Source organism: Arachis duranensis, chromosome 4 (assembly GCF_000817695.3).
Source record: "Arachis duranensis cultivar V14167 chromosome 4, aradu.V14167.gnm2.J7QH, whole genome shotgun sequence".
Classification (NCBI taxonomy): domain Eukaryota; kingdom Viridiplantae; phylum Streptophyta; class Magnoliopsida; order Fabales; family Fabaceae; genus Arachis; species Arachis duranensis.
This window is the reverse complement of record NC_029775.3, coordinates 20,260,495-20,287,228: the sequence shown is the minus strand read 5'-3', so window position 1 is coordinate 20,287,228 and position 26,734 is coordinate 20,260,495. Positions and strand designations below refer to the sequence as shown.

General features: G+C 31.4%; 2 protein-coding genes and 1 long non-coding RNA gene across 3 annotated transcripts; 1 reads left to right on the top strand and 2 right to left on the bottom strand.

Moving 5' to 3' along the window:
• Positions 1–13,856: 13,856 nt before the first annotated feature.
• LOC107483705 (uncharacterized) lies at positions 13,857–17,224 on the bottom strand. Its single transcript, XM_016104313.2, has 8 exons — positions 16,957–17,224; positions 16,715–16,864; positions 15,982–16,158; positions 15,385–15,473; positions 15,238–15,302; positions 14,999–15,101; positions 14,243–14,353; positions 13,857–14,036 (listed from the first exon to the last, which is right to left on the bottom strand). The coding sequence occupies exons 1-8, from the start codon at positions 17,120–17,122 to the stop codon at positions 13,905–13,907; spliced, it is 993 nt and encodes a 330-aa protein (XP_015959799.1). The 5' UTR covers positions 17,123–17,224; the 3' UTR covers positions 13,857–13,904.
• A 3,245-nt stretch (positions 17,225–20,469) lies between these two features.
• Positions 20,470–21,423, top strand: LOC107483668 (protein FAR1-RELATED SEQUENCE 4-like). The gene has a single exon (XM_016104276.1). The coding sequence runs from the start codon at positions 20,470–20,472 to the stop codon at positions 21,421–21,423; it is 954 nt and encodes a 317-aa protein (XP_015959762.1).
• Positions 21,424–22,400: 977 nt separating this feature from the next.
• LOC107483681 (uncharacterized) lies at positions 22,401–24,593 on the bottom strand. Its single transcript, XR_002373717.2, has 5 exons — positions 24,412–24,593; positions 24,118–24,203; positions 23,869–23,963; positions 23,461–23,686; positions 22,401–22,981 (listed from the first exon to the last, which is right to left on the bottom strand). It is a non-coding gene; the product is annotated as an uncharacterized LOC107483681 (long non-coding RNA).
• Positions 24,594–26,734: the final 2,141 nt, after the last annotated feature.

Sequence of the window (26,734 nt, the reverse complement as noted above, 5' to 3'; positions counted from 1 at the left end):
TTTTAGATAATGGGTTTTGAGTTTTAGATTAGATTATGATTGGTTTTGAGGGGTTTCACCTGCTTTGTTTTTATTGTTTTTTTAATATATATGTTTCTTTTTATAGTTCTTGCTTCTTAGCTCTCTGTTATGCATAGTAGCTTTTTCATTTAAATTTAAGTCATACTTTAACATTTTTAGGTCTGAGGTTTGAATTTGAATTTTTTACTAATCTAGAGTCAAGCTGAATCAAAATACCGTAGGTTTCTTTGTTTGTGTCTTACAACCGGAATTGTGTTTGCTTGGTGGTGTTTTTTGCGTGATTCTGTAATTTATTTAGCCGAGATTAGCTATTTTGTGTTGCCATTTATTTTATAAATGTTTCCCTTTTAACCTAGGCAGTAATTCTATAAATTCTTATGTTAAGAAAATACATTTATTACCATTTGTTTTTTTCTATGCTTTTTGCTTGGATCGTAAAGTGGAAATGTGTAAGTAAGTTTGTAAGTTGCTGTATATGTAATATACTGAATAATATTGCTATTGTTGCTCTTTTCATGCCATCTTGTAGATAGGGCTTTCTCTTTGTGTTCGATATTCTAATATATTTTTTTATGCTGTAGGTAAAGCTCCATTAGGTGTAGAGAAACTCCTTTGGTTTAATTATTCTGCAGGTTCCTGTAATTTCACTAAATTTTTAATTAGATTCTTATATTTTTTTTTCTTTTCAATTAGGTCGCTATACTATTTAATTTTTCCAATTAAGTCTCTACTGATGTTAAACGTCTAAAAAACGTTAGTGAAGTGTGAATTTATTTATTTGTCCATATCTTACACTTATAATTTCCATCATCCAACACTTCTCCCTGCCTCGTCTACCATCTCCTCACCCTCCTCCTTCGTCACCAGTCACCACCCTCCTTCTACCAACATGTTCTCTTTATGCCGTAGCAAAACTTTTTTCATAATCAACATAAATCCAAAACTAGCAAGATCAAAAACAGAATTTTTGCCATAACACAATCAATTCATTACAAGCAAAATAATTATAAGCAAAACACATAATCAGAATTCATAATCAAAATTTTTTAACACAATTAAATTAAGCAAAAGCGAAACAGCAGAATGAAGCAAAAGTAGAATGAAACAGAACCAAAAACAAAAGTAAATTGAAGTAGACCAGATGCCGAATCTGAGGTGAGCAACAAACATCAACAACGTATGGGAAGGGCGCAACTTGTCGGCAACAACATTCTTATCCAAGAAAAATCAACAAGATTGCAGTTAACAATTCCTTATCCAGAATTAACAATTCAATTATACAAATTTCAAATTCCAGAACCATGATAAATTCAAATCACAAGTCAACAACAATTCCAGATTCTGATTTAGGAACCACCTAACTTAATGCAAAAACGAGCTCTGAACTCCGGCGAACGTACGTGTGGGGAACAAAATCGGACGAGGAAGACGATGACGTCCATGTTACTTGATATTTATTCTGTTAGTTAGAATTTGTTAATACAGGTTGTTATTTCTCTTTGTATAGAAAGTTGTTAGTAGTGGGTTTTATTGCACATGCTTAATTATATAGTTTGTTAGTGCAGCAAAGTAATTTTGTTAGAAGTAGTATTTGTATAAATAGCAAACTGTAGCATTATATTATTTGAGTATCATTATTATACAAGTTCAATTCTCAATTCCTTCTTGGTTTCTCTGTTCTTGTTCTTTTCCATGCTCATATGAAATTTTCACATGGTGCGGTGAGTGTGGATGGAGAAATATAGAGATCCTAATTGAAGGATGAGAAACTTGCTCTCTGATTTACAATTCGTTAGCGTGATTGGAGAAGGATGATGAGTCCAGCTTCACAGTTGAAGTGCTTGTTCGCGGTTCTTTGCTCCGTGAATCTATTTTTCCCTTTTCTTCGTTCGATTTGAACGCCCTTTTTTCATGCAATTTCTTCTCCTTCTCTTCACACCTCTCTAAAATCTCAGTTCCTCTTCTTCATCTATTTCCTTTCTTCTTCTCTCTTGAAATCATACCGTGGAGTTTGATGAGAGCTCTGTTATCTCATTGTATTCTCGTTAAGGAGATATAACAAGTTTTTTTTATCAACGAGATCAAGAGAGAAAGGTTACAAATGCTTCTGTCATCTTCCCAGTGATGGAAGGAAAATCAAATCCAAGTGATGGATCCACATGAGGTGGTCCTACGATAGACATGAAACAATTTGCAGCGTTCTTTAGTCAAGTGGCACAGATCCAGAGCCATATCAACAAGACAAATCCGAATCAAGATCTTTCAAGCCCTTATTACATACTTCCTTTTGAAAATCCAGGTATACCTATTACCGATGTGATTCTTACCAATTCAAATTACAGTGCATGGAGCAAAGCTATGATTAATGCTCTTACATCCAAAAATAAAATTAATTTTGTTGATGGCACCATCCTAAAACCTGAGAGAATTGATCCTAATTAGTTGCTTGGATTAACCTTTCCCTTAGTCCAAACATTTATCAGAGTGTTCTTTGGAACAATATAGGCTATGAATTATGGAATGACCTTAAGCATCGTTATTATCAGAGTGATATGTTTTGTGTAGCTAAATTGAATGAGAAAGTTTATGCACTAAAGCAAAGGGAAGAGGACATAGTCACCAAATTTTTGTGTGGTCTTGGAGAGCAATATTCCACTGTTAAGTCACAAGTCATGCTGATGGATGATTTGCCTAGTGCAAACAAAATTTTGACAATGATCACTCAGCAAGAAAGGCAGCTCTTCAGCTTTGATAATGCCTTAGACACTAAGATTTTGGTAGCCTCTTTTCAACTTGATAGCAAAGGTAGAGATTAGTCTAAAAAGGGGCAAAATCGTATAAAATTGCAATGCACTCATTGTGGACAATCAAGACACATTGTAGATAATTGCTATAAGAAGCATGGCTATCCACCTAACTTCAAATCCCGATTTGAGAAAAGGTCTCCTATCCTCAATTGTATGACTACAGCAGACACTCCTAAAGATGAAAATGATGATCTCAATGTTCCACGATTGGTTAAAAGTGAACCAACCATTAATGAATTTACTCCAGAGCAGTGAGAAGCTCTTTTAGCCTTGCTCAGCAACAAAATGTGCCTTATTCTCATAGTGTCGATCAAATCTCAGCCAAAGCCAATCACTCTCCTTATACATGTAGAATGGTAAATATTTTACAATTTGATTCTCATGTCAAAGCTCTAAATATTTCAACTAATAAACATAACCCATGGGTACTTGACACTGGAGCTACTGACCATGTATTATATACCCTGGCTGATTTCCAAAATTACTTCAAAATTGATCTAATCATTGTCAAATTACCTAATGGAGCACTCACTACTAGCTGCATCATGGGTACCATTATGTTTTCTGACAATCTTTTCCTCATTAATGCATTGTTATTCCTACTTTCAACTTTAAACTCACATTAGTTTCAAAACTTACTGCATCTTTACATTGCAAAATAAGTTTTATTGACAAGGCTTGTGAGATACAGGATCTGCACACTTTGAACATGATTGGTGCAACTAGCAATGTTGATGGTTTGTACATTCTACATAAAGAAGTTAAAGTTATCCTTCACATCACAGCAACTTCTCGCAGTCATTTTTCACAATCTTTGTGGCATGTTAGATTAGGACATTCATCTCATGATAGGCTTGTTGCATTACAAAATAATTTTGAGTATATTGACTGTACAAAACATACAGAACCATGTCATTCTTGCCATCTTGGCAAACAAAAGCAATTACCTTTTTCTGTTAGTTCTAGTACTGTAGCCAATGTACTTGATCTCGTTCATGTTGATATTTGGAGACCTGTTTTTATTCCCTCCTTTACTGGAAAATGTTATTTTCTTACTACAGTGGATGATTGTTCTCTATTTATTTGGATTTTGTTTATGAAAACTAAAGTCGAGACTTCTTCATTAGTTAAAGATTTTGTCATTTTTTGCTAAAACCCAATTTAATGCAGTGGTTAAAACAATTCGCACGGATAATGGACCTGAGTTTTAAATAACTACCTTTTACAACTCTAATGGCATATCTCATCAAAGAACTTGTGTGGAAACTCCACAACAGAATGGCGTTGTTGAGCGCAAGCATCAACACATTCTCGTTGTGGCTAGAACTCTCTTGTTTCATGCACATTTTCCAAGATCTTTTTGGAACTACAGTGTTAGACATGCGATTTATTTAATTAATCAATTGCCAACACCTTTTTTGCAAGATAAGTCTCCATATCAAGTTCTTTATAAGACTCTGCCAAATCTTTCTCTTCTCAGAGTCTTTGGTTATTTGGCATATGCTAGCAGCCTTGCAAGACAACGAGGCAAGCTGGATCCAAGAGCAAGAAAGCGTTTGCATCTTGGATTCAAGGGGGGCACAAAGGGATACCTGCTCTTTGATTTGCAAACTCAAGAGATTTTTCTATCTAGGGATGTCCAATTTCATGAGAATTATTTTTCTTACTGTCACTCCAATAATTCCAATGATAACAAATTTTCAAATTCTTCTAATTCATCTCATGTTGCATCTCATCCCTTTGATTATGAATTTTTGGAAGGGACTCAGATCCAGGTTTTAAACACTGATGATGCAGTCTCTCAACCAAGCTTGCATCACCTAAATATTAGTCATCAACATGATAATGCTTTATCTGAGTTAAATGAAACTGAAAAAATTCTCTCATATCCTGAAATTCATGATCATTTGGAACCCACATCTTCATCACATGAAAAGTTTTCAACTCATAATTTTACTGCTCTACCTGAATTCTCCATTATGCCTGAAGTTGCTAATGTGAAGAAATCAACTAGGCAAACTAAACCATCTGCATACTTGCGGGACTATGAGTGTCAAACCATCAACACTGTTTCACCCTTATCGCAGCTCACTGCTCAAAAGTATCCTCTCTCCAATGCCTTGTCTTATACTAGGCTTTCTCCTATGCATCTTGAATTTTCTGTTATTATTTAGAATTTAGAGCCTAAAATCTATAAGGATGCAATCTCAAACTTGTTGGCAAAAGGAAATAAAAGCTGAACTAACTGCCTTGGAAGAAAACAAGACATGGAAGCTAACTTCTTTACCAATTGAAAATAGAGCAATTGGTTATAAATGGATATTTCATACCAAATACCACCCGGATGGCACAGTGGAGAGGCACAAGGCAAGACTTGTTGCCAAAGAATTCACACAAGTGGCTGGTATTAACTATCGAGACACCTTCAGTCGTGTAGTAAAGCTAGGGACTTTGATAGTGGTGTTGGCTGTTGAAGCAGTAAAAGGGTGGAACCTTAAACAAATTGATGTCAACACAGCGTATTTGTATGTGAACTCGATGAGGAGGTCTATATGAAGGTGCCTCCAGGTTTAGAAGCCTCACCAGTTCAAGTTTGCAAGCTTGAAAAGTTCTTGTATGGATTAAAACAAGCTAGTATATAATGAAATTGCAAGCTCAAATTGGTTATGCTCGAGCTGAAATTCACTCAATGTAAATCGGATTACAGCCTCTTCACCAAGACTACATCACTTGGATTCACAACAATTCTAGTGTATGTGAATGACTTAGTATTGACAGGTGATGACCTAAATGAAATTAACTTAGTTAAATATGTTCTTCATGAGAGATTTCGGATAAAAGACATGGGAGATTTGAAGTACTTCCTTGGTCTAGAAGTGACAAGATCCAAGATGGGAATTGCTTTGTACCAGAGGAAATATATCCATGATTTACTCAAGAAAACAGGATTTGAAGGGTGCAAACCTGCCACCACTCCTATTGATTATGGAGCAAAACTCAGTAAAATTACTAGAAAATTGCTCACTGATTCTAGTCAGTAAAGAAGATTTGGCAAGCTTTTATATCTATCAAATACTAGACCTGATGTAAGCTATGACATTGGGAAGCTGAGCTAGTTTTTGGATTGCGCTACTACTAAGCATTTGAAGGCAGCACATAGAGTGCTACATTATATAAAGCGTTCTCCTGCTACAGGCCTCTTCTTCTCTACAGATTCTGATTTACAACTTACTGGTTTCTCTGAATTTGATTGGGCTGGTTGCGTTGAATCTCGAAGATCCATCTCGGCATATTGTTTTTACTTAGTACCATCATTGGTTACTTGAAAGAGTAAGAAACAACTACCAGTTGCAACCTCCTCTTCAGAAGCAAAGTATAAAGCCTTAGCTCTGGCCACTCGAGAAGCTTAATAGCTGAGCTATATTCTTCAAGATCTTGGTGTTCCAATCACAAAGCCTATTAATCTGTATTGTGATAGCAATTCATCTATTTACATTGCCATTAATCCAGTGTTTCATGAACGTACAAAGCATGTTGAAGCCGATTGTCATATAATCCGTGACAAATCACAAGAAAAATTGATTCATCTCCTTCCCATTTCCTCTAATAATCAAGCTGCCAACATTCTCACCAAACCTCTTGCTCTTGGGCCTTTCAATGCAGGTTACTCTAAACTTGGATTGTTAGACCTCTTCTCTCCCAATAGTCCAAGCTTACAGGAGGGTGTTACTTGATATTTATTTGTTAGTTAGAACTTGTTAATACAACTTGTGATTTCACTTTGTAATTTGTATAGAAAGTTGTTAGTAGTGGGTTTTATTGCACATGCTGAGTTATATAGTTTGTTAATGCAGCAAAGCAATTCTATTAGAAGTAGTACTTGTATAAATAGCAAATTATAGCATTGTATTCTTTGAGCTCATCATTATATAAGTTCAATTCTCAATTCCTTCTTGGTTTATTTGTTGTTGTTCTTCTCCATGCTCATATGCAATTTCACACTCCACGGTGGCAAAATCACCCAACGCGACGATGGCGCACAACGCACGGCCAGAAACGGCGCTAAGGATGGCGCCATCGTAAAGGGGAAGGTGGATATGAAGGTGCGCAAAATGGCTAGTGTGTTTGGCGATAACAAGCGGGGAGAGAGAGAGAGACCCAGCCGCCCTTACGATGGCTGTTCCTCCATCTTCTTTATTGAACTACTGCTAGCTTCTCATACTCATCGCCACTGGTCCACTGCTTGTATCCGTTTTTCATAAATCTTCTTTTTTTCGTTAATTATGATCAGATCTGCAAAAGGGGTGATAGTGGGAATGAGAGAATGAGAGGTGATAATGGGAATGAGAGAGGGAGGGCAAAACACAGTGAGGGCTAGGGAGGGTGAGGGGTTTTTAGTGAAAACTAGTGTATGTTCCCGTAAGTATTTATCTTAATCAATTTGAGTTTGTTAAGTGATCATCTCACTCGTCCGCTTAAACAACTATTAGGAGTTAGAATCTCACCTTGTGTATATAGCAATCCATTAGCTAGCGATAAACCCTTGATAAATGGAGTATCAATACATGGTTAGACTTGGCAGGAGTTTTCGAATATGCAGATACTCGACCCGTTCATACCCAGATGAAAAGGGTAATAACTTGACCCGAGTTGGGACAGATTTTGCTCAAGACAGGGTTTGGTCGGATTTACGGTATACCCGCCCCGAATATATACATATAAACACTTTTTTAGGAATTAGGATTTACCTCACATCACACATGATTCATAGCTTCAGTCTATACTCTATAGCCATGCAAGATAAACTCAATCATCCTCACCTAAAATCTTCTTCTTCTCGACTTCTTCACAAAAAAACCGCATAGCTCCTGTCATGTTGTTGCTGAGTTCATCGCCGCTTACCTATTCAGTATTCACAACTCACATCTTCCTTCACAGCCAGAGACGGACCCACATTTAATATAGAGGGGGCATTTGCCCCCATAATTTTTTTTTAAAAAAGTAATACTTATATACATATATACCACTTATTATATTATATTTGTCTCAAATAAAATATAAATAGTTCTTTTGTATTTTATGTTAAAAAATATTTTGTTAAACTTAACACATAATAATAATTATATTGTTAAATTTGATTTAGTATGAAAAATAAATAAATACACTCAAAAATTAGTGATAATTAATTATATTATATTAGTTAATTAATTAATAATTAAATTAAAACAATTTTTTAATTAAATACAACTTAAATTATTAGTGATTTTTTAAAAATTGTTTAAGATAAAAAATATATTATCTATGTATTAATATACTGTAATTATTTTGGTTAAAAAATTTATTTATACTATAAAAATTATAATAAGTAGATTTGACAATTAAGTAAAATAATTGTTTAAAAAAATATATAAAAAATAATATTTAATCATGTTAAAAATAAAAAAGTCCTTACAAATATTTTTTTGTTATTTTAAATATTATACTATGCGTATGAAATTATATTTTTATTATTTTAAATAATATAATAATGATTGTGTGTATATTTCTAGTTCTTATCAATATGTATTAGATAGTTCTAATTTTAAATTTTGAATATATCTAAATCAATTTGGATTGGTCAAGTGATCAACTTAGTCGTCCGCTTAAATAAGTATTGAGGGTTCGAATTCTGTCTCGTATGTATAGCAACTCGTTGCCGGCCAATTGTAGATTCTTAAATGGAATTTAAACTCACGACGGATTAGTCCTTAACTTGTTGAATATCGTGGGAAGAAAAAAATATCTATACCTAAATTTTATTATATTTTTGTCCCCATTACTAAATTTTTCTCGGTCCGTCACTGTTCACAGCTTATGCCATCATCGCTGCTCATCCCGTTACCGTCGTTGTTGAGCCCGTCGCCACCATTCTCCTGCCGAGTTTCTTCTCTCTAGGTAAATTTTCCTCTATCTCTCTCTCTCTCTATCTCTCATTGTGAGTCTGTTAAGTTCTTCTCTTCTTCTTCTACAGACTCATCACTTAGTCACCTTTGCTATGCCCGGATATTACCGTTGCAGTTTCATCTGAGTTTGTCACCGAATAAAATAGAATTTTTATTCAAGTTTCTCTCTCTCTCTCTCTCTCTCTCTCTCTCTCTCTCTCTCTCTCATTATGAGTCTATTAAGTTCTTCTCTTCTTCTTCCACATACTCATCACTTAGTCGCCTTCGCTATGAGCCCGGACGTTGCCATTGCAGTTTCATCTGAGTCTGTCACCGAATAAAATAGAATTTTTATTCAAGTTAAAAATAGACATGCATGAGATTATTTTTGCATGTAATTTCTGAATTTTCTCATCCAAATTTGATGTATGTGGTTGAATATTTTAGTATGGGATCATCGTAGTTTTGTTGTGACACTAATGTGATAAAAGTTTCAGTAATTTCGGTAATAGATTATAATTAATCTACCATAATCTTAATATAATCTTTTAATATAATTAATTTTAATTAAATAATCAAATAAATTGAATATAAATATGTCTAATTTAATCGTATAAAAAATAGTAAATTTTTTACAATTAGACATATATATATATATATATATATATATATATATATTGGAAATAAAATATCACTTTAAAATGAGATTATTATTATTATTATTAATGGCATATAAATATTAAAATTACATTAATACATTAATAGAAATACATTATTATAATAAAAAGTTGCAAGAATTAAAATAACTGAAATTTATTAACTTTAATTAGTTAAATTAGTATAAAATAAGAAAGAGATGATTAATCAGATTAAATAAATTAAAAAAATATTACTAGATAAAGTAAATATCACAATAATTATATTACTAATTGAAAAATAATCTATTTAATCAATTCAAAATTTTATTGAAAATAGAGAACTAAAGATTATCAATGAATAAAAATAAATAGGATATAATACATTAAAGAATAATTTTGGTAGTATAAATAATAAAATTAAATTATTATATACAATTTTTACTTTTTACCTTATTATGATTGAAGTTAATATTAATGGTAAAAAATTTATTTTAAATAGTCCCAATTTGTATTTTACAACATAATTAAAGCACAATTCATAATTTTTTATTTTGTAAATAATCAATATTTTTTAATTTTTTGGTTAAGTCTTCTATGTTTTATGATTGATAAATTTTTTTTACAGAACACAAATTTATGATGAGTTATTACAATCATAATTAATTAAAAAATCAAGAAAAAATTATAAAAAATCAAATAAAAGATAAAAAATAGAGTAAACAATTATTTTGAAACTAAAAATTTGTTAATTGTGCTAGAAATTCTAAAAATTTGTATCTTATTATATAATCAATTTGTTACTCATTTTAACCTTATTATTCATTTATTGTATCTAAAAAGTATATAATGTCACACTTTATTTTTAAAAAGATGAAACTTTTTAAATACACGGTATAATATATAATTTAAGAACAATAAAATAAAAATATCTAGAATTTTATAATAGTATTTGAAATTTTTAATGACGATAATACAAAGTATTTAAATAGACCAAATGAATTCAATTGTTATTCTTTGCACGTCTTATTTAAATTTGAATCTTAAAATTTACTTTTATCTTTTTTTCTAATATAAATTATTTTTGACAAAAAATAGAGAAAAAATTTATTAGACCAAAAAAATATCCGATCAAAAAATTATTATAAGGAGATTTATAATTAGAGAAGAAAAGAATAAAAGTACTAATAATAATTAAGAAAAAGAAAAAAACTTGTATTAAAGAATGTTAGAAAAGAAATAATAAAGTTCATATTAATAATAATAATGCTGAGGAATGATGTTGCTGCTTTAGGCTTCTAACCTTCGTCTTTGGCCATCTTTTTTTCTGTTCTTTGCTCTTTTTTTTTTAAATTATCAAGTCATAAAAAAATAAAAAACAATTCAAGAAAACAAAAGCAGCAAGATCGAAAACAGTAAAATCAATAGTAACTATGCAAAATCAAAATACATAGGAGAAAAATAAACTATTATATGATAGAATTAACATGAGTATATTTCATCATTAAATAAATAAAATTAATGCACAACAAAATTACATGTAAAGAGAAAAAAAAAAAGAAAAAAAGTTAAAATATCCAAAGTGATAAAAAGATTATTTTATAGAAGACTATAAAATAATGAACTTCTAACTAAATTAAACTGTACTTATTATTATTAGAAAGGGTAAGAGAGAGCAGTAGAGAAAATGTTTGTGTGTATTCAAGTTGTGTAAAATGATACAATATAGAAGGATATTTATAGGTGCTAAGAGAATCGAAATAATAAAGACGTAATATTCTATAATAAATATTTAGATATGTTAAATAATGCTAATTGATCCTAATTATACTTTAACAATTATATTCAATTAATTGATATATGCATAATATTAAATTGTGTGATACTTAAATATCTCAATTAGTTGATATAATTAATCCACCGTAATGAATTGTATTTAATGAGTTAGAAGAAATAAATTAGGAAATATTCTAAGAAACATGCCACGTCAACTTTATCATTAAGTGCAAAAATTCGATTTTTATATAATAAAATAAATAGAATAGATAGATATCTCATTATTCGTTATTTTAACTTATCTATTAATTATATATTTATAGATATCTCATTATTCGTTATTTTAACTTATCTATTATATATTTTTTTATATTTACCACTCAATATATTAAAATACAATTTATATATCTAGATAAGAATTACATAGATATTTAATTAAAAGAGTATTTAATTTTTTAAAATATAATAACAGTTTTAATTTCTTTGATTTTTCTTTTTACATTTTTTGTGTGTGTTTTTTTAAATAAAAGATAAGCCTATAGCAAAAATAGGAAGAGATTGTAGTATTTATTGAAGAGAGAAAAAACAAATATAATTAAAATTTATACATTTAAAATGTGTTTGAACTTTGAAAAATAAGATGAGACATGAGAACCCACAGACACTTGGCTTCAATAATGAATCTGTTTACACTATTCAACTCAGTGTTCTTTAACTTTCTGTTTTCTTCTCTTCTATTTGATATGAATTTATCAGTGCCAAACATGCATCACATAGAGTATTTTTTAACTTCATCCTAATCCATATATTATCTTTGCTAAACAAAATATAAAAGAATAAAAAGACAATAAATAAATTAAAGTTATTATTATTTAAAGAAACAGTAAATATATTAGTATTTTTGTATTTTAAATTAATTAAGATTTAAATGAAAGATAACATTAATTTAAAAAAGTTAAATTAAAATTAACTCAAACATTGATATTTAAATTATAAAAAAAAATTGATTTTTATATTTTATAAAATATCATACTGGCGGTAATTGTAAATATGATGCTATTTAAAATTAAATAAAGTAACACAGATAAAACAAATAAAAAAATAAAAAATAACTTAATCTTGTATAAAATTTACCTATAAAATTCTGTACCGAAAAATGAATTTAATTTTAGTATATTAATAATATAAAATATTTTATATAATCATTCAATTCAATTAGATTTATCTATTTAGGTCATTATTGAAAATAAATTTAAGATACTAACATACAATTACTTTAAATTAAGCAACAATTATCAATACTATATAAAAGACACACTATTCCACTAAGAGTGATTGTCGTAAGAAATAATTTTCCAATTTTCTATACTAATATTGAAAAGTTTATATAATACTATATAATAATATTATCATTATCAATACTATATGATATCAAAACAAAAAAAATTACCGTGCTAATATAATATTATCAATATTATATAAATCATCTTTGTATTTATTTTTCTGTGCGTATATAATATTTAATTAACACATTAAGACATATATAAATATTTTATTAATACATATATAATATAAAGTAATTTACAAATTATTTTATTGAATATTATAAATTAGAGTGATTTACAAATTATTATTAATTCGTATATAATGTATAATTAAATTTAATGAATTCAATTAGAATAAACAATAAATTATATATTTTATTTTAGACTTTATAAATGAATAAATTAATTAACTAATATAACAAATTACAATTAATGTAGTAAAATTAATTAAGTAATATATATTATAATAAATTATATTACTATTTAAATATCTAATCAAATCAATTAGCTGATATAATTAAGTCATGGTAATAAATTGTATTGAATGAGTTAAAATAATTAAATCGAAAATACTCTCCGAAGTATGCCACGTCAACTCCATCATTAAGTGCAGACATCCGATTTTTATATAATAGAATAGATCTAGTAGCAGAGCTCAACGAAAATGCAGCAAGGGTTTAGAGTTTCTGAATCGGAAAAATAATTTGAGTATTTTTAGAATTTAAAAAATATTAAAGTATTTTAGATTAGGTTTTTTTTATCCTTAATTTTAGAATATTTATTTTTTATTAAAATATTCCGTTATCTCAGACCTTTTTTTTTTAGATGGTAAGAACTTAATTAAAATAAATTAAACAATATAAAAATTTAATTAAAAAAATATAAAGATTTAATTAAAAATTCGATAAAACTATAAAAACTTGCAAAATAATTAAACTAATTCTTTTTATTAGTACTTTCTTTTCTTTAACTATCAAATTAGAAGATAGAAGAGCATGGGTAAAATTAGAAGTTGAAGATGCAAGAAAACAAAGAAAGAAATAATAAAAATAAATTTAATCATAAGTTAAAACTTTGCTGATATTTGTTATTGAATTGTCTCATCAAATATTCCATCTGTCTTTTTTTCGGGGTAAATACAACAAAAGTATGTAACAAAAAGAAAAATTAATACAACAGAAAAATATTGAATAATTTTTTTTCCTTCTAACCTTCGTATTGATGAATTTATTTTTTTTTTAATATAACACATAATAATTGCATATGCGTTACAATTATTGTTAACAAAGTTGGGCAGACAGAGTGATCTCTTTGTTTTCATAATTGAAAGTTGAAACTAGTACTAATACTAATACCAAAATTAACCAAAACTATATAGAACGAGTGCAGATTACATATATAGTTCAAGGGTTCAAGGATTCAAGCAGCTGCTTCAGCAGCAGAAGTGACCTTCTTCATGACATAAACAGGATCCCCAACATTAAGGACATTGCCATTCCTTTTTGCATAACAATCTCTCCAATTCCAAACCATGTTCTGACCAAAGTATGTCTGCACAATGCAGTTCGATTGTCATTTTAACATCCCTCGCCTTCGGCAAAAAGATTATTCGTTCCAGAGAAATAATATTTGTACTCTTTTTTTCCTGGGATGTCAAATTGACTCGTTTGTCTCTACCGTTGGCTTGGTGTCCAAGAAAGGATGATCTCAAATAACATAACTCTTCATTGAAAGCTTTATATGACTGAATGGCTTACCTTGTTTTGGTCTTTTCCCTTTGGTCTCAAGACTTTGCCAGACCTAATTTTCATCAGTGTTTGGTTTGGTTCTGGTTCAGAAATTGCGGTCACTTGATTGATTGAAGGTACCTAACCATCACAAACATAACCAGTCAGCATTCATGTTAAATAGACAACCACAATCCATGCAAGAAAGTTTTTCTTCCTTTTTCTTCTTTTTAATCGAAATTAGTAACATAACTTGAAAAGTTTGAATGTAGGTATTGATGTGTCCCCATATGTTTTCCAATAATTACAGATCATCATAGCTGAGTAGATCAATATCAATAAAACAAAGGGTAAATTACACTGATGTCCCCTAAGGTTAGGGTTGGTGTAAAATTATATAATAACCTCCAGTGATATTTAAGTTATATGACACTCAATACCTCTCTGGATTTTATAAAATGTGACACTAGCCTTCCTTAGAAATACGACACTGACATCGAAGGTCAATATAAGCATGGGAAATCATTGGTTTCCGTGTTTAATATCATCTAACCTAAGGATAGAAAACCCATGTGCTAATATGAATGATCAATTGTAGTTGGAGAAAAGGTTTGTATGTTGAGGTCTCATAAAGTCATGATTGGTATAGAGTGGTGTAAGATCATGACAACAACCATACCATACATGTCAAGACAAAATTGTTAGCACAAAGTTACAAGTTTTTTTTTAGCATATTGGCCTAATATGTATGATACATAAAGGAAAGAGCAAAATAGAGCTTTTCACCTTACAACGAGAGCATAGCTTCACACCAAGAAACGAGAAACTGCTTATCTTGATCTCTGTCCACAAGTCCTCGGAAAATGGTTCACAACCCTCAACAAGGATACTACACCACAAACCACCCGAATCTTGGTTATGACTTATGTGATTAATCGTCCATTTAATCCGGCAACAACTCTTATAAAACAAAGATAATTGTATCATTACATAAATAAATAAACAGTAAATAGAAAAATTGATACTTGGGTCTAAACCGATTAATAGGCACAGGATCCTCGAGATGCTGGTTAACTGCATCCAATGATCCCTGAAAGTCACAATTAACAAGTACACTGATTAAAGATTCAGCAGATTAGTGAATTCAGACTTCATTGTCAACTCCCACAAACCTGAGATGCAAGTAAGAATGGAAAACCATCAGAAAACATGATCTGATGACCCTTAGCGTAATCAGGATCCACTGGTCTAACTTGTGAATCTGTATTTGGAAAATTTAAAAGAAGGACAAAATAATTTAGCTTGGAACATAACACTGGAATCTTTGGAAAATCATTTTTGTCAACGTGAACAATGTTTTGAATTGCATTAAGGAATTCATTGATGACTGGTGTACATTATATTACATAATATTAAATATATTTATCATAACAAAAAATAACAATAAGATGCATAAAACAAAATTTATGTGAAGAGCTTCACTCCTATTTCAAACATGACACAACCTCATCAGCCCCAAAAATCTTTGAGAAACAATTTTGTTCCTTCTACAGAGTTATGATATAACAGGAATTTTGTCTTGCCATGCTTAAAAGTTATGAGATTTAATTTGACATGTCCTCATGTTTGTGAACCAATTCATTTGTTTGCAAAGCAGCTTTAAAATGTAATAATCATTTACAATTCAGTATATGTCTAACATAACAAAATCTACAAACATTCATGTTCTCGTAATATCATTATTTGAGGTTGCATAAATTCAGAGTTACCATTATTGAACCGGACTAGTCGACTCGGTTTCCCTAAATAATCTGAGAACCACTGAGATGCTTTGGCTCCCTCGTCCCAGGCAGATCCATTCCATTCCCATACAGAGACACCATCTGCTACTTCATGTGGTTTACTCAAACAAATATTGAGAGGTTGCATTCCAGGTGCTTTCAACACTGTAATATCAAGTATATTCATTGACCAAAGCCATAATAATCACCAAGAATACGCAAACCGAAAGCTCAGCAACATTTCAACTTCTGCTACTTCTTTTCTTTTTTTGAAATCAATCAAAGAGAAATGAAAGTTTTAACACCAAATTCAGAACAAAACTCAGAAACTCAAATGACAAATCAACTCCACTTGATATCAATTTAAAAGGAAAAAAACTAATCAAGCAAATAGCCAAATACATAGTGAGTACTTTAGGAAACTCTAATGCCCCTTGTGCTATACAACTCTAAATCCTTCTAGTGGTTTCTAACAAAAAGTTTGCAGAAACGTTTGAAGCCTCTTGTCTCTAGAATCAATTTTGGGAGAAGCAAAAGCTTTTTACTTTATTTTCAAAATCACTCTTAGAAGAACTATCAAACATAAAACCACTTTGATTCAAAATCAATTCTATCAGAACTAATTCTACCTGAATCAATTTTCCACTATCAAAATTGAAGAACTACAAAACCTAGGAATTATTAATACTATGGATTAAGGAAAATGTATAAGCAATCTTACCCATAAAGGAATCTTTCTTAATATCAAAACCTTCATCAAATGCCTCAGTTGGAAGTTCAACCTCAACCAAAGCAAGCTTTGGCTCAACTCTTTGTGTGTATGCCCTGCCTCTGGAATTCACCACCAACCAATTCCGATCCCATTTAAATCCTGTCATAATAAAGTTTCGATTTTTTTCAAAAAGGATAACATAAATTAGTACTAATACGTTATATGTATATCTTAGTGTGTGTGAATCGTACCAGTAGGAGTGAGTGGAGCCTTGGAAACAGAAATCCCACGGCATGATTTGATAGGGTAGATGAAAATGGAAGAAATTTTCGTTGTTGGTTCTGACTGTGATGGTGATGATGATTCTTGTTCTTCAAGGCCCTTTGATGTTCTTGTGAACCTTGACCATAGGTCCATAGCTGATAAATTCAACACGAGTGTGCGAATGAATTAAGATTTAAGATACTGACACTCGAGTGATTTATTTATTTAAAGGAGACGTGATTTGATTGTAATCTGAGCAGAGTCAAATGAAGCTGATAGATTAATGTGGATTTGCGAATATCCACATTGCAACACGTTTCAAGAATTTTAAATATGAAAATGGTGAATTCTCTCGGACTAATTTTAAAAGTCTTGAATTTAAATGTGATTCTTAATTTAATTTTTAAAGTTTTAATTTTTTTTTTAGTTTTTAAACTTTACAAATGTGATTTATATTAATTTTTTGGTCGATAAAAAAGAGTTGACATGAATAACTAATTTCATGCTAGAATTTAATAAAATGATATTATTTTAATTTTTGTGCTTAAATAACCCAAAAATAATGTCGGATCACTTATTTTAGAAGGAAAAATTTTAATAAATATCACTTACGATATTATTTTTTAGACTATTTGAGTGCCAAAATAAAAACGATATCGTTTTACAGGTCCAACGTGGCATACGACCGTCTACATCAGTGTTCTATTAACATTCATGTATTAAAAATTATCTCAAGAACTAACATGAGTCACATTCACAAAGTTTAGAGACAAAATAGAACTAATTAAAATTTCAGGGACTAAATGAGTTTTGTGTGCAAGTTGAAAAACCAAATTGAGTATTATCTCATTTTTTAATAGAAGTCAGATACTCAAATATTACAATTTTTTAGTATTTTTTTTAAAATTGTAAAAAGTAATAAATGATAGGCGAATGTCAAAATATCATTCCAAATTAATCCATTACTTGAATGAAATAGACTCATAGAAAAATGCGTAATCCTCATATATATCATCTATGCAGAAGACAGTCATATATAGAATAGATATCCTTAGTGTATTGAACCGAATAGGATTGATGATAGCAATGGTGATTCATAAGTATTTATTGTTCACTGTATTAAAATTAATGTATTTACATTTTTTAGTTAATATTATGAATTAATGTATTTGAATTTTCATGTTAATGTTATGAATTAATTTATTTGAACTTATTTTATAACTTCATGAAGTAATGTAACTGAAAATTTTCGTTAAGTTTATAATCAAATATGACTAAACACAAATTTTTAATAAAAAGTACTTTTATTATTAATACAAGAATTCGATATAATAAATTTATACAAAAATTATTCAACACCTTCTTACTTTTTTTGGCCATTCATTTCATCTTCTCATTCATCAACTTACTAAATTTCAATGGAGTAGACTTACCAACACCTACCTCTCTCTCTGTCGCACCCGACCACCTGTCTCTCCTGGAGCATACGCACCAAAGTCATACTCGTCAACATCCTCCTCTTGTGCCATGTTCAAATCAAGACCACTCGGCTTGTCTGGTAGTATATTGACACGAGCTCTGTCGATTAAGAAGTGTGAAGGGATGCTACCACCCCTTCGAAAATAAATGGACATATGATCTAAGGTGTGGTCAAAAGTAGTATGCCTTTGATGAGAGGCACTATCAACTAATGCCCGATGTGGTTGAAACAATTCATGTTGTCGCTCGTGGTAGCTGTGCTATGATGGTTCTAGTTGTTGTGATGGTTCTGGTTGGTAATAAAAAAAAATAGCTGAAACACTACATAATATTATGATGGTCTAGTTGTTGTTGTTGTTGGTAGGGTGGATAATGCTGGTAATAAGGAAACAGTTGAAAGACTGGATAAAGTTGTAATTGTTGCTGAGGTGGGTGTTGTGGTTATTGCGGAAGTAGGTGTTGTGGTTGTTGCTGAGGTGGTTGCTGAAGAACTCCCTCCGACAATCTCAGCCATATCCCGAAGGCATCCAAGTACCAAGTCCAGTAATCAACAGATGGTCTAAAGTCGGCGATTGAAAGGAGATGCTGTTCTCGCACCGACTATTGCGGCGATTGTGCCAAACTTCTATCCATCCCGCATGTAACCTGCTTCAGTCATGGATTTGCACTCCACGAAGAGTGATGCAATGGTCAGCCACTCTAATGACTTTTGCAGGATCAGGGGCGGGTTGTGCATATCCAAACTAGCGCATTAATTAGTTCGCAGGGTGCCATTCGACACACTCAAATGACAACAAGCATTCATAGTATCTAACCCTATTTCATTTTTGTGGCCTTCGGCCCTTCGTTGTATGTTATACCATACATTAATCAACCCAACGTCCATTTAGCAAGAATTATATATGTTTTGAGTTACTGGAGCCGGAACTGATATTCTGGTTCTGTCGGCTAGGCATCACCGTTAACTGAGAAGAGGCCGAATGCTAACCTGATGTGACTTCAGCAAAGAAATTTGTAGTTGAACTTCTGCTGTTAACGAAACTGTGACTGGTAGAAGCTGGTTTACCATCCCCATTTTTCAGCTGCCTTCAAATTAGGTGCAGCGGATTAGGTAAGATCACCCCCTCCAGTAGTTTATTTTTACCCGTTCAAGCTCAACCTTTGGTTGTCATCAAGTTATGTCCGATTAAATTTTTTTGTTAATCCAGATTAGTTTAATTTCGATGATAGTATATGCCTTTTCAACAGTTCTCTATTTAGGGTGTTGGGTTGCTATTCTGAAATTTGGAAATTAAGTCACATTATCCAGTTCTATGTTGTGGCTAGGTTTGGGGCATTGAAATTAAAACCTTATGCTGGAGTCGTAAACAATTGGGTTAGTTTAAATGGGTTTGGTTTCGGTAATTTTACATGCAACTTAGGTTAGCTTCCTGTAGTTGCTGCCATTGGTTCTGTTTATTCACATTTTTTGTCACCAACTTGGATTTTGGCAGGGGTAAAATTATGTCTACAAACGAGGATGATGTTAAGAATGATTCTGATAATGATTTGGGTGGTGATTTCGATTATCAATCGAATGCAGAAGATGATGCTGAAGATGACAATGTGGATTCGCTGGATTCTACTAGCAAGAGTGAATAAGATTGTGGTGTAAAAAGAATAGCGGATTTAATGGTGGAGGATATTTGGAACCTGGAGTTTAGGACAGAGGATGAGACTTTCCAATTTTATAACGCTTATGCTTGTTGGCATGGATTTGTAATGAGGAAGGACGACATCGTTAGGGATAACAAAGGTAGAATCATTTACAGGCAACTTATTTGCAATAAGGAGGGCTGGAGGAATATGAGGTATCTTGATCTGGATGATAGATCAAGGGAGGAAAGGTCACTCACGCGAACCAAGTGTCTAGCTCGCGCCCCCAATTTGTGTATCTCATTCCGGCTAATCGTCATCTCACTGTTACTGATGAAGTCCAAGTGAAAAATCTTCATAATTTTGGTGTCAAGACGTGCTATATTATGGGATATATTGCGTTCCAAAAGGGTGGATATCGTCATGCTGACTTCACACACAAAGATTTGTACAACCACATTGATCGTTATCGTAGATCAAAAGTAAAAAATAGGGATGCCAATGCGGCGATAAATCATTTGATTGGCAAGTTAAACAACGATCCACTGTTCTTTGGAAAGTATACTTTCACTAGTGACAAAGGGCTCGAGCATATTTTTTGGGCAGATGGGCAATCAATTGTCGACTATCACTGCTTTAGAGATATTGTTGCCTTTGATTCAATGTACAAGAAGAATAAATACAACAAACCTTTGGTCATTTTCTCTGGATGCAATCATCATGGGCAGACTATTATCTTTGGCTCCGGCCTACTATCCGACGAAACCACAGACACGTATAAGTGGTTGTTGAAAACATTTGTTGAATCGACGGGTGAAAAAAATCCTAAAGCAGTAATAACTGATAGAGACCTTGCCATGCGAGATGCAATCAAGAATGTACTTCCTAATGTGACCCATCGGTTATGCGGATGGCATCTTCAGAGAAATGCATGTGAAAATATAAAGAATCTTAATTTCCTACGGGATTTTAAGGGTCTTATATACGACAACAACGACCACAGAGATTCTGATCGGAAATGGGCAGCCATTTGGATAAGCACAACCTTATTGGGAGTACCTGGATGGAAAAGACGTACGAAACTCGTGCGATATGGTCCCATTTTTTCCTACGGAATAAGTTTTTTCGAGTACATAAGAACGACGTCACAGTGTGAAAGTATAAACTCTCTCATCAGATTTTATGTTAATCGCAAGAATACCCTCATTGACTTCATGCATAACCTGGATAGGGCCTTAAAAAAGTATAGACACAATGAATTAATAGCTGACTTTAAGTGTCAGTGCTTTAAGCCAATGATGAGTACCTTGTTGGAGGTATATGAAAGATATGCATATTAAAATTCCAGAAAAAGTTGGGCTTAATCGGTTTCAAACCACTTGCTACATTAAGCCACTTGCTAAATTTTCTACTCATGTACATTAATTTTTTTTGTAGCTGGCCCAATTTGCTTGCTAGTCCACTTTACTTTTAGAGAGACTTGAACTACCAAAAATTAAATGTTTTTCCAGGTTAGTTCACCGAGCTTAATCCTAAGCATGTCAGAAAGACTAAATATTCCCTTAAATAAAATAACTTACACTGGAAAAAAAAATATTGAATACCAACTCCTCTACTATCTTACACCTTAATTCCTAACAAGAACTCAATGGGGATCATGATGAATCGATACGGTCGACATAATTTATCTTAATATGCATACAAAATTCGACCTATACCTTACTATGTAACACGATTCCACCAAAAATGACGACATATAAACGGGCATTTAAGAAACTACTTGAAATAAGTTAGAAGACAAATTTACATGATGGCCACAGGTGTCATGACAACAATTGTAGATACCACTACTGTGTTGGACAATGACCCAACCTAACCCTTACATGGTAAGACCTGCAATAAGCCATATACTCATTGAAGTTACTATATAAGAAGAAAAACAAATCGCTGACATGTTTGGTGATATACTAAAGTAATGAAGACCCCATTCGAGTGTCAATTATCTATTATGGTGGCTGGATGATTTGTCATGGGAGTCACCAAATAATCTGTCTATTTTGTCATTCCTTTCTCCTTGCTACTCTTACAGAATTGCCAAACATTGAGTTATTACATGATTGCAATGTTAAGCATTCATGTCAATAAAAATAAAATGTTGTTATTTTCTGGTTTTTGGACGAGTTACTACAACATATTAGCCTTTATATGCTATTGAAATTACTAAGGAACTTGGATAACTAATTCACAACTCACAAAAATATATACCATAAGACATATATGTATCTATAGGTAAAACAAGAATACGTCACTACATACATAATCAAATTCTAACCATCTTACCCATATCAAAGAAAGTTTATGTCACGAAACGGCATCACCAATTTTTCTTTTAAAATTTTCAATCAATTTTGTGTTTACATTCTAAAAGAAAAATTCACAAACTATCATAGATAACGTAATTACCTAGAATTATCTCCAAAAAAACAATCATCATTGATCTTTTGTAGCCCTGCAGTAATTTAATAACGATGTCATGCTATTGTCTTTGACAAACAGAACAAAGAAGGAAATTATTCTTAAGTTTCTAAACCTATTAGAGGTGCTTGTGGTTCTGGTTTTGATCTAATCATTAGATTTTATTGATGAAGCCTCCTTCTCTCTTGCAGTTGCTTTTCTATTCTTCTTCTTCTTCAACTCTGCTTCTCTAGTCTTTTTGTTCAGCAACTTCTCTAGGTTTACTATTCTTTCCTCTACATGAGCAATCAAGTTATCTAGTCCCGAATGCTCTTCAACATCATTTGGCTTGCCGTCACCCAATCCCTTTATTGGCTCCACTGCTCTGACCCTTACAATGTGGTCATCAACCCAGACAAAGAATTTGCAATGTAGTTGTGTCACCTAAATAGAATAGAACACAATGAATATATGGTGGTACAAAACACTCCAATTCAATTTACTCCACATATATCACTGTAATTAATCCCTAAACTCAAAATCTAAAAAATCCTTTCTAATTTTTAAAACATTTTTTATATCAGTTCAAGTTCCATGTCAAAATCAATTTATTAATTTAGGTAGATCTATTTCTAATAAATCAACTTTTTTTTTTCAATTCTCAATCATTCTTCAAAATTAACCAGCTCTAATATCAAATCATATACAAAATCAACCCAATTCAACAGCAAACCGCTTATGAAATCAAATCATTTTCATATCCAATTGTCATGCCATTCCTAATAATTCAAAATCACATCCACAACAACTTGAGCCAGAAAAATCACCAAAATCTAGAGTCTAAACCTCCATTTCAAAAATTCAAAATTTGACCCAATTTTAGCATAAAATTAGTACGCATACATGAAGAATTGCGTGCTTACCTTTAACAATGGGCATCCAAAAAATAGCCTATTCGAGTGGATGTTTGTTTTCGACATGTAACAGATGGCATATTTTCCACAGAAGCATTTTGGGGCCACACCATCTTTTACATCCCCAGGTTGCAGCGAACATGAGGTTGCATATCCAGCTTTGAGTTCCTGTTGTCCGTCGTCTCCACCTCTGCTTCGTCTCGTGTTTGAGGAGCATGCATCACTGGCCATCAATCTAATTAACATTTAACACCACCATGAACAACTATGATCAACTACTGCATTCGAAATTGAAACAATCTTCTTTCATGAACAGTAATTACAGAAAGTGAGTAACAGAACAAATAACGTAAGATTGTTAGTGAAATTTGAAAAAATACAAACGCCTGAGCTAGAAGAAGAAGCAGTAGGCCTTACAAGGATTTTTGGATAGGGTTTCAGATTCCGGTCGCCGGTTCCTGGCTGGAGAATGGACAAGTTACGGTCTTCGAGGGATTCAAAAAAACTTAACCCTGCCAGTGAGTCACAAAAAAAAAAGCAACGCATGAGCTACAAGAAGAACTAGTGGGCAGGATATTCAAGGTTTTTCGGATGAACTTATCCCTGCCGGTGAGTCACCAAAAAATAAAAAATGCATTATATAAAAGAAGAAGCAGTGGGCCTTACAAGGGTGTTTCGAGAGAGTTTTACAGTGGATCACCGCTAAAAGAAGAAGTAGTAGGCAGCGTCTTCGGTTTCGGATCAGCTTAACCCTGTCGGTGAGTCACCAAAACATACAGACACATGGGGTAGAAGAATTAGGAATAAAACTTCTTAATTTTGAAATATTTGCAAAATTTAACTATTTGTATATTGCACTTGGAATACATATATGTTATGTGGTATAATGTAAATAACATAGAATATAATACAATGTAAAAACATTTAATGAAACGATTAATGAAGTTTAGAAAACTTTACTTAATCAATGACTGTGATGGTGACACTTAAGCAAAGATAAATCATCCACAAAATTACTATAGAATTGAAAGAAATCACTATAAACTAATTTTTACAATATTTCTGCCTCTCTCTCTATTTTTTCTTTCTTTCGTTCTCTCCCTTATTTTTTTTCCTTGAGAATTTTGGTAAATGTATGCAAGGAAAGCAACTTCGTTAAGCCAAATTTAAAGGGGTCAGGTATTCATCCATCTCCTGTTTTTGGGTTATACTTGTCTCCTGCATGTAAGTAGGTTGAAAAAGCAATCAACACGTATTGCTCTCGGTGTGTCACGTGGCCAAAGCTGTCAAGAATTTCTGAAAATGTACAATATCAGGGGCGTGTGTTGTTCTGGTGACGCTACACATGTTTAAAGCTGCTAAGAATTTCTGAGAGAGCAACTCTCATGCGTGTTGCTCTGGTGACGCCACACATGTTCAAACCTGCTAGGAATCTCTGCTCCTTACCTGTTGTGCAATACTATTATTTTTTCCATATAAAAAATAATTTTAGCGAGATTTTGAGGTTCAACCAAAAATAATCTAAATCCGATTGTTTGCATGATAGTAACTTAATAGAAATAAATTGTCTATGAAAATAAGAACATGAGAAAATTATTTAAGTGTAATAAATTTTGTGTAAAAAGGCTAGTTATTTTTAATATAATATTCTAAGTGTTCTATTATATAAAAATAACAAATCTGATATCTCACACACACTCATACAGAAATATTTAAAAAAAATTGTTTAAATAAAAATATTCTATTTTTCAATTTTAAATCACCAAAAAATTTAATTTTGCAATCACTAGTTACAAGATTAGAAACATTTTTTTCTTGAAAAAGCAATCAACACGTGTTGCTCTCGGTGTGTCACGTGGCCAAAGCTGTCAAGAATTTCTGAAAATGTACAATATCAGGGGCGTGTGTTGTTCTGGTGACGCTACACATGTTTAAAGCTGCTAAGAATTTCTGATCCTTACCTGTTGTGCAATACTATTATTTTTTCCATATAAAAAATAATTTTAGCGAGATTTTGAGGTTCAACCAAAAATAATCTAAATCCGATTGTTTGCATGATAGTAACTTAATAGAAATAAATTGTCTATGAAAATAAGAACATGAGAAAATTATTTAAGTGTAATAAATTTTGTGTAAAAAGGCTAGTTATTTTTAATATAATATTCTAAGTGTTCTATTATATAAAAATAACAAATCTGATATCTCACACACACTCATACAGAAATATTTAAAAAAAATTGTTTAAATAAAAATATTCTATTTTTCAATTTTAAATCACCAAAAAATTTAATTTTGCAATCACTAGTTACAAGATTAGAAACATTTTTTTCTTGAAAAAGCAATCAACACGTGTTGCTCTCGGTGTGTCACGTGGCCAAAGCTGTCAAGAATTTCTGAAAATGTACAATATCAGGGGCGTGTGTTGTTCTGGTGACGCTACACATGTTTAAAGCTGCTAAGAATTTCTGATCCTTACCTGTTGTACAATACTATTATTTTTTCCATATAAAAAATAATTTTAGCGAGATTTTGAGGTTCAACCAAAAATAATCTAAATCCGATTGTTTGCATGATAGTAACTTAATAGAAATAAATTGTCTATGAAAATAAGAACATGAGAAAATTATTTAAGTGTAATAAATTTTGTGTAAAAAGGCTAGTTATTTTTAATATAATATTCTAAGTGTTCTAATATATAAAAATAACAAATCTGATATCTCACACACACTCATACAAAAATATTTAAAAAAAATTGTTTAAATAAAAATATTCTATTTTTCAATTTTAAATCACCAAAAAATTTAATTTTGCAATCAATAGTTACAAGATTAGAAACATTTTTTCTTACCTCAATCTCACAACCACAACAAAATTGAGAAAGAAATTTGTATAATTGTAGCTTAATAAAAATAAATTTTTGTCTAAAAAGATGAGTACATACAAAATTAACAAGTAAAGATTTTGTGAGAAAAAGTTAGTTATTTTTTAATATAATATTTCAAATGATCTATTATATAAAAATATATATCTGACATCTCACTCACACTCATAAAGATAAAAAAAAGAAAAAAATTTATTTAAATAAAAAATATTCTATTTTCTAATTTTAAATAATTATAAAAAGAATTATGTTTCTGTACATTATTCTTCAATTTAACATGATATACCAACAAAATTAAGAAAAAATCAATTTTGAACTCAGTAAAATTAAAAATTTTTCTTACCTCAATTTCATAGCCACAGCAAAATTGAAGAAGAATATTTGCATAATAGTAGCTTAATA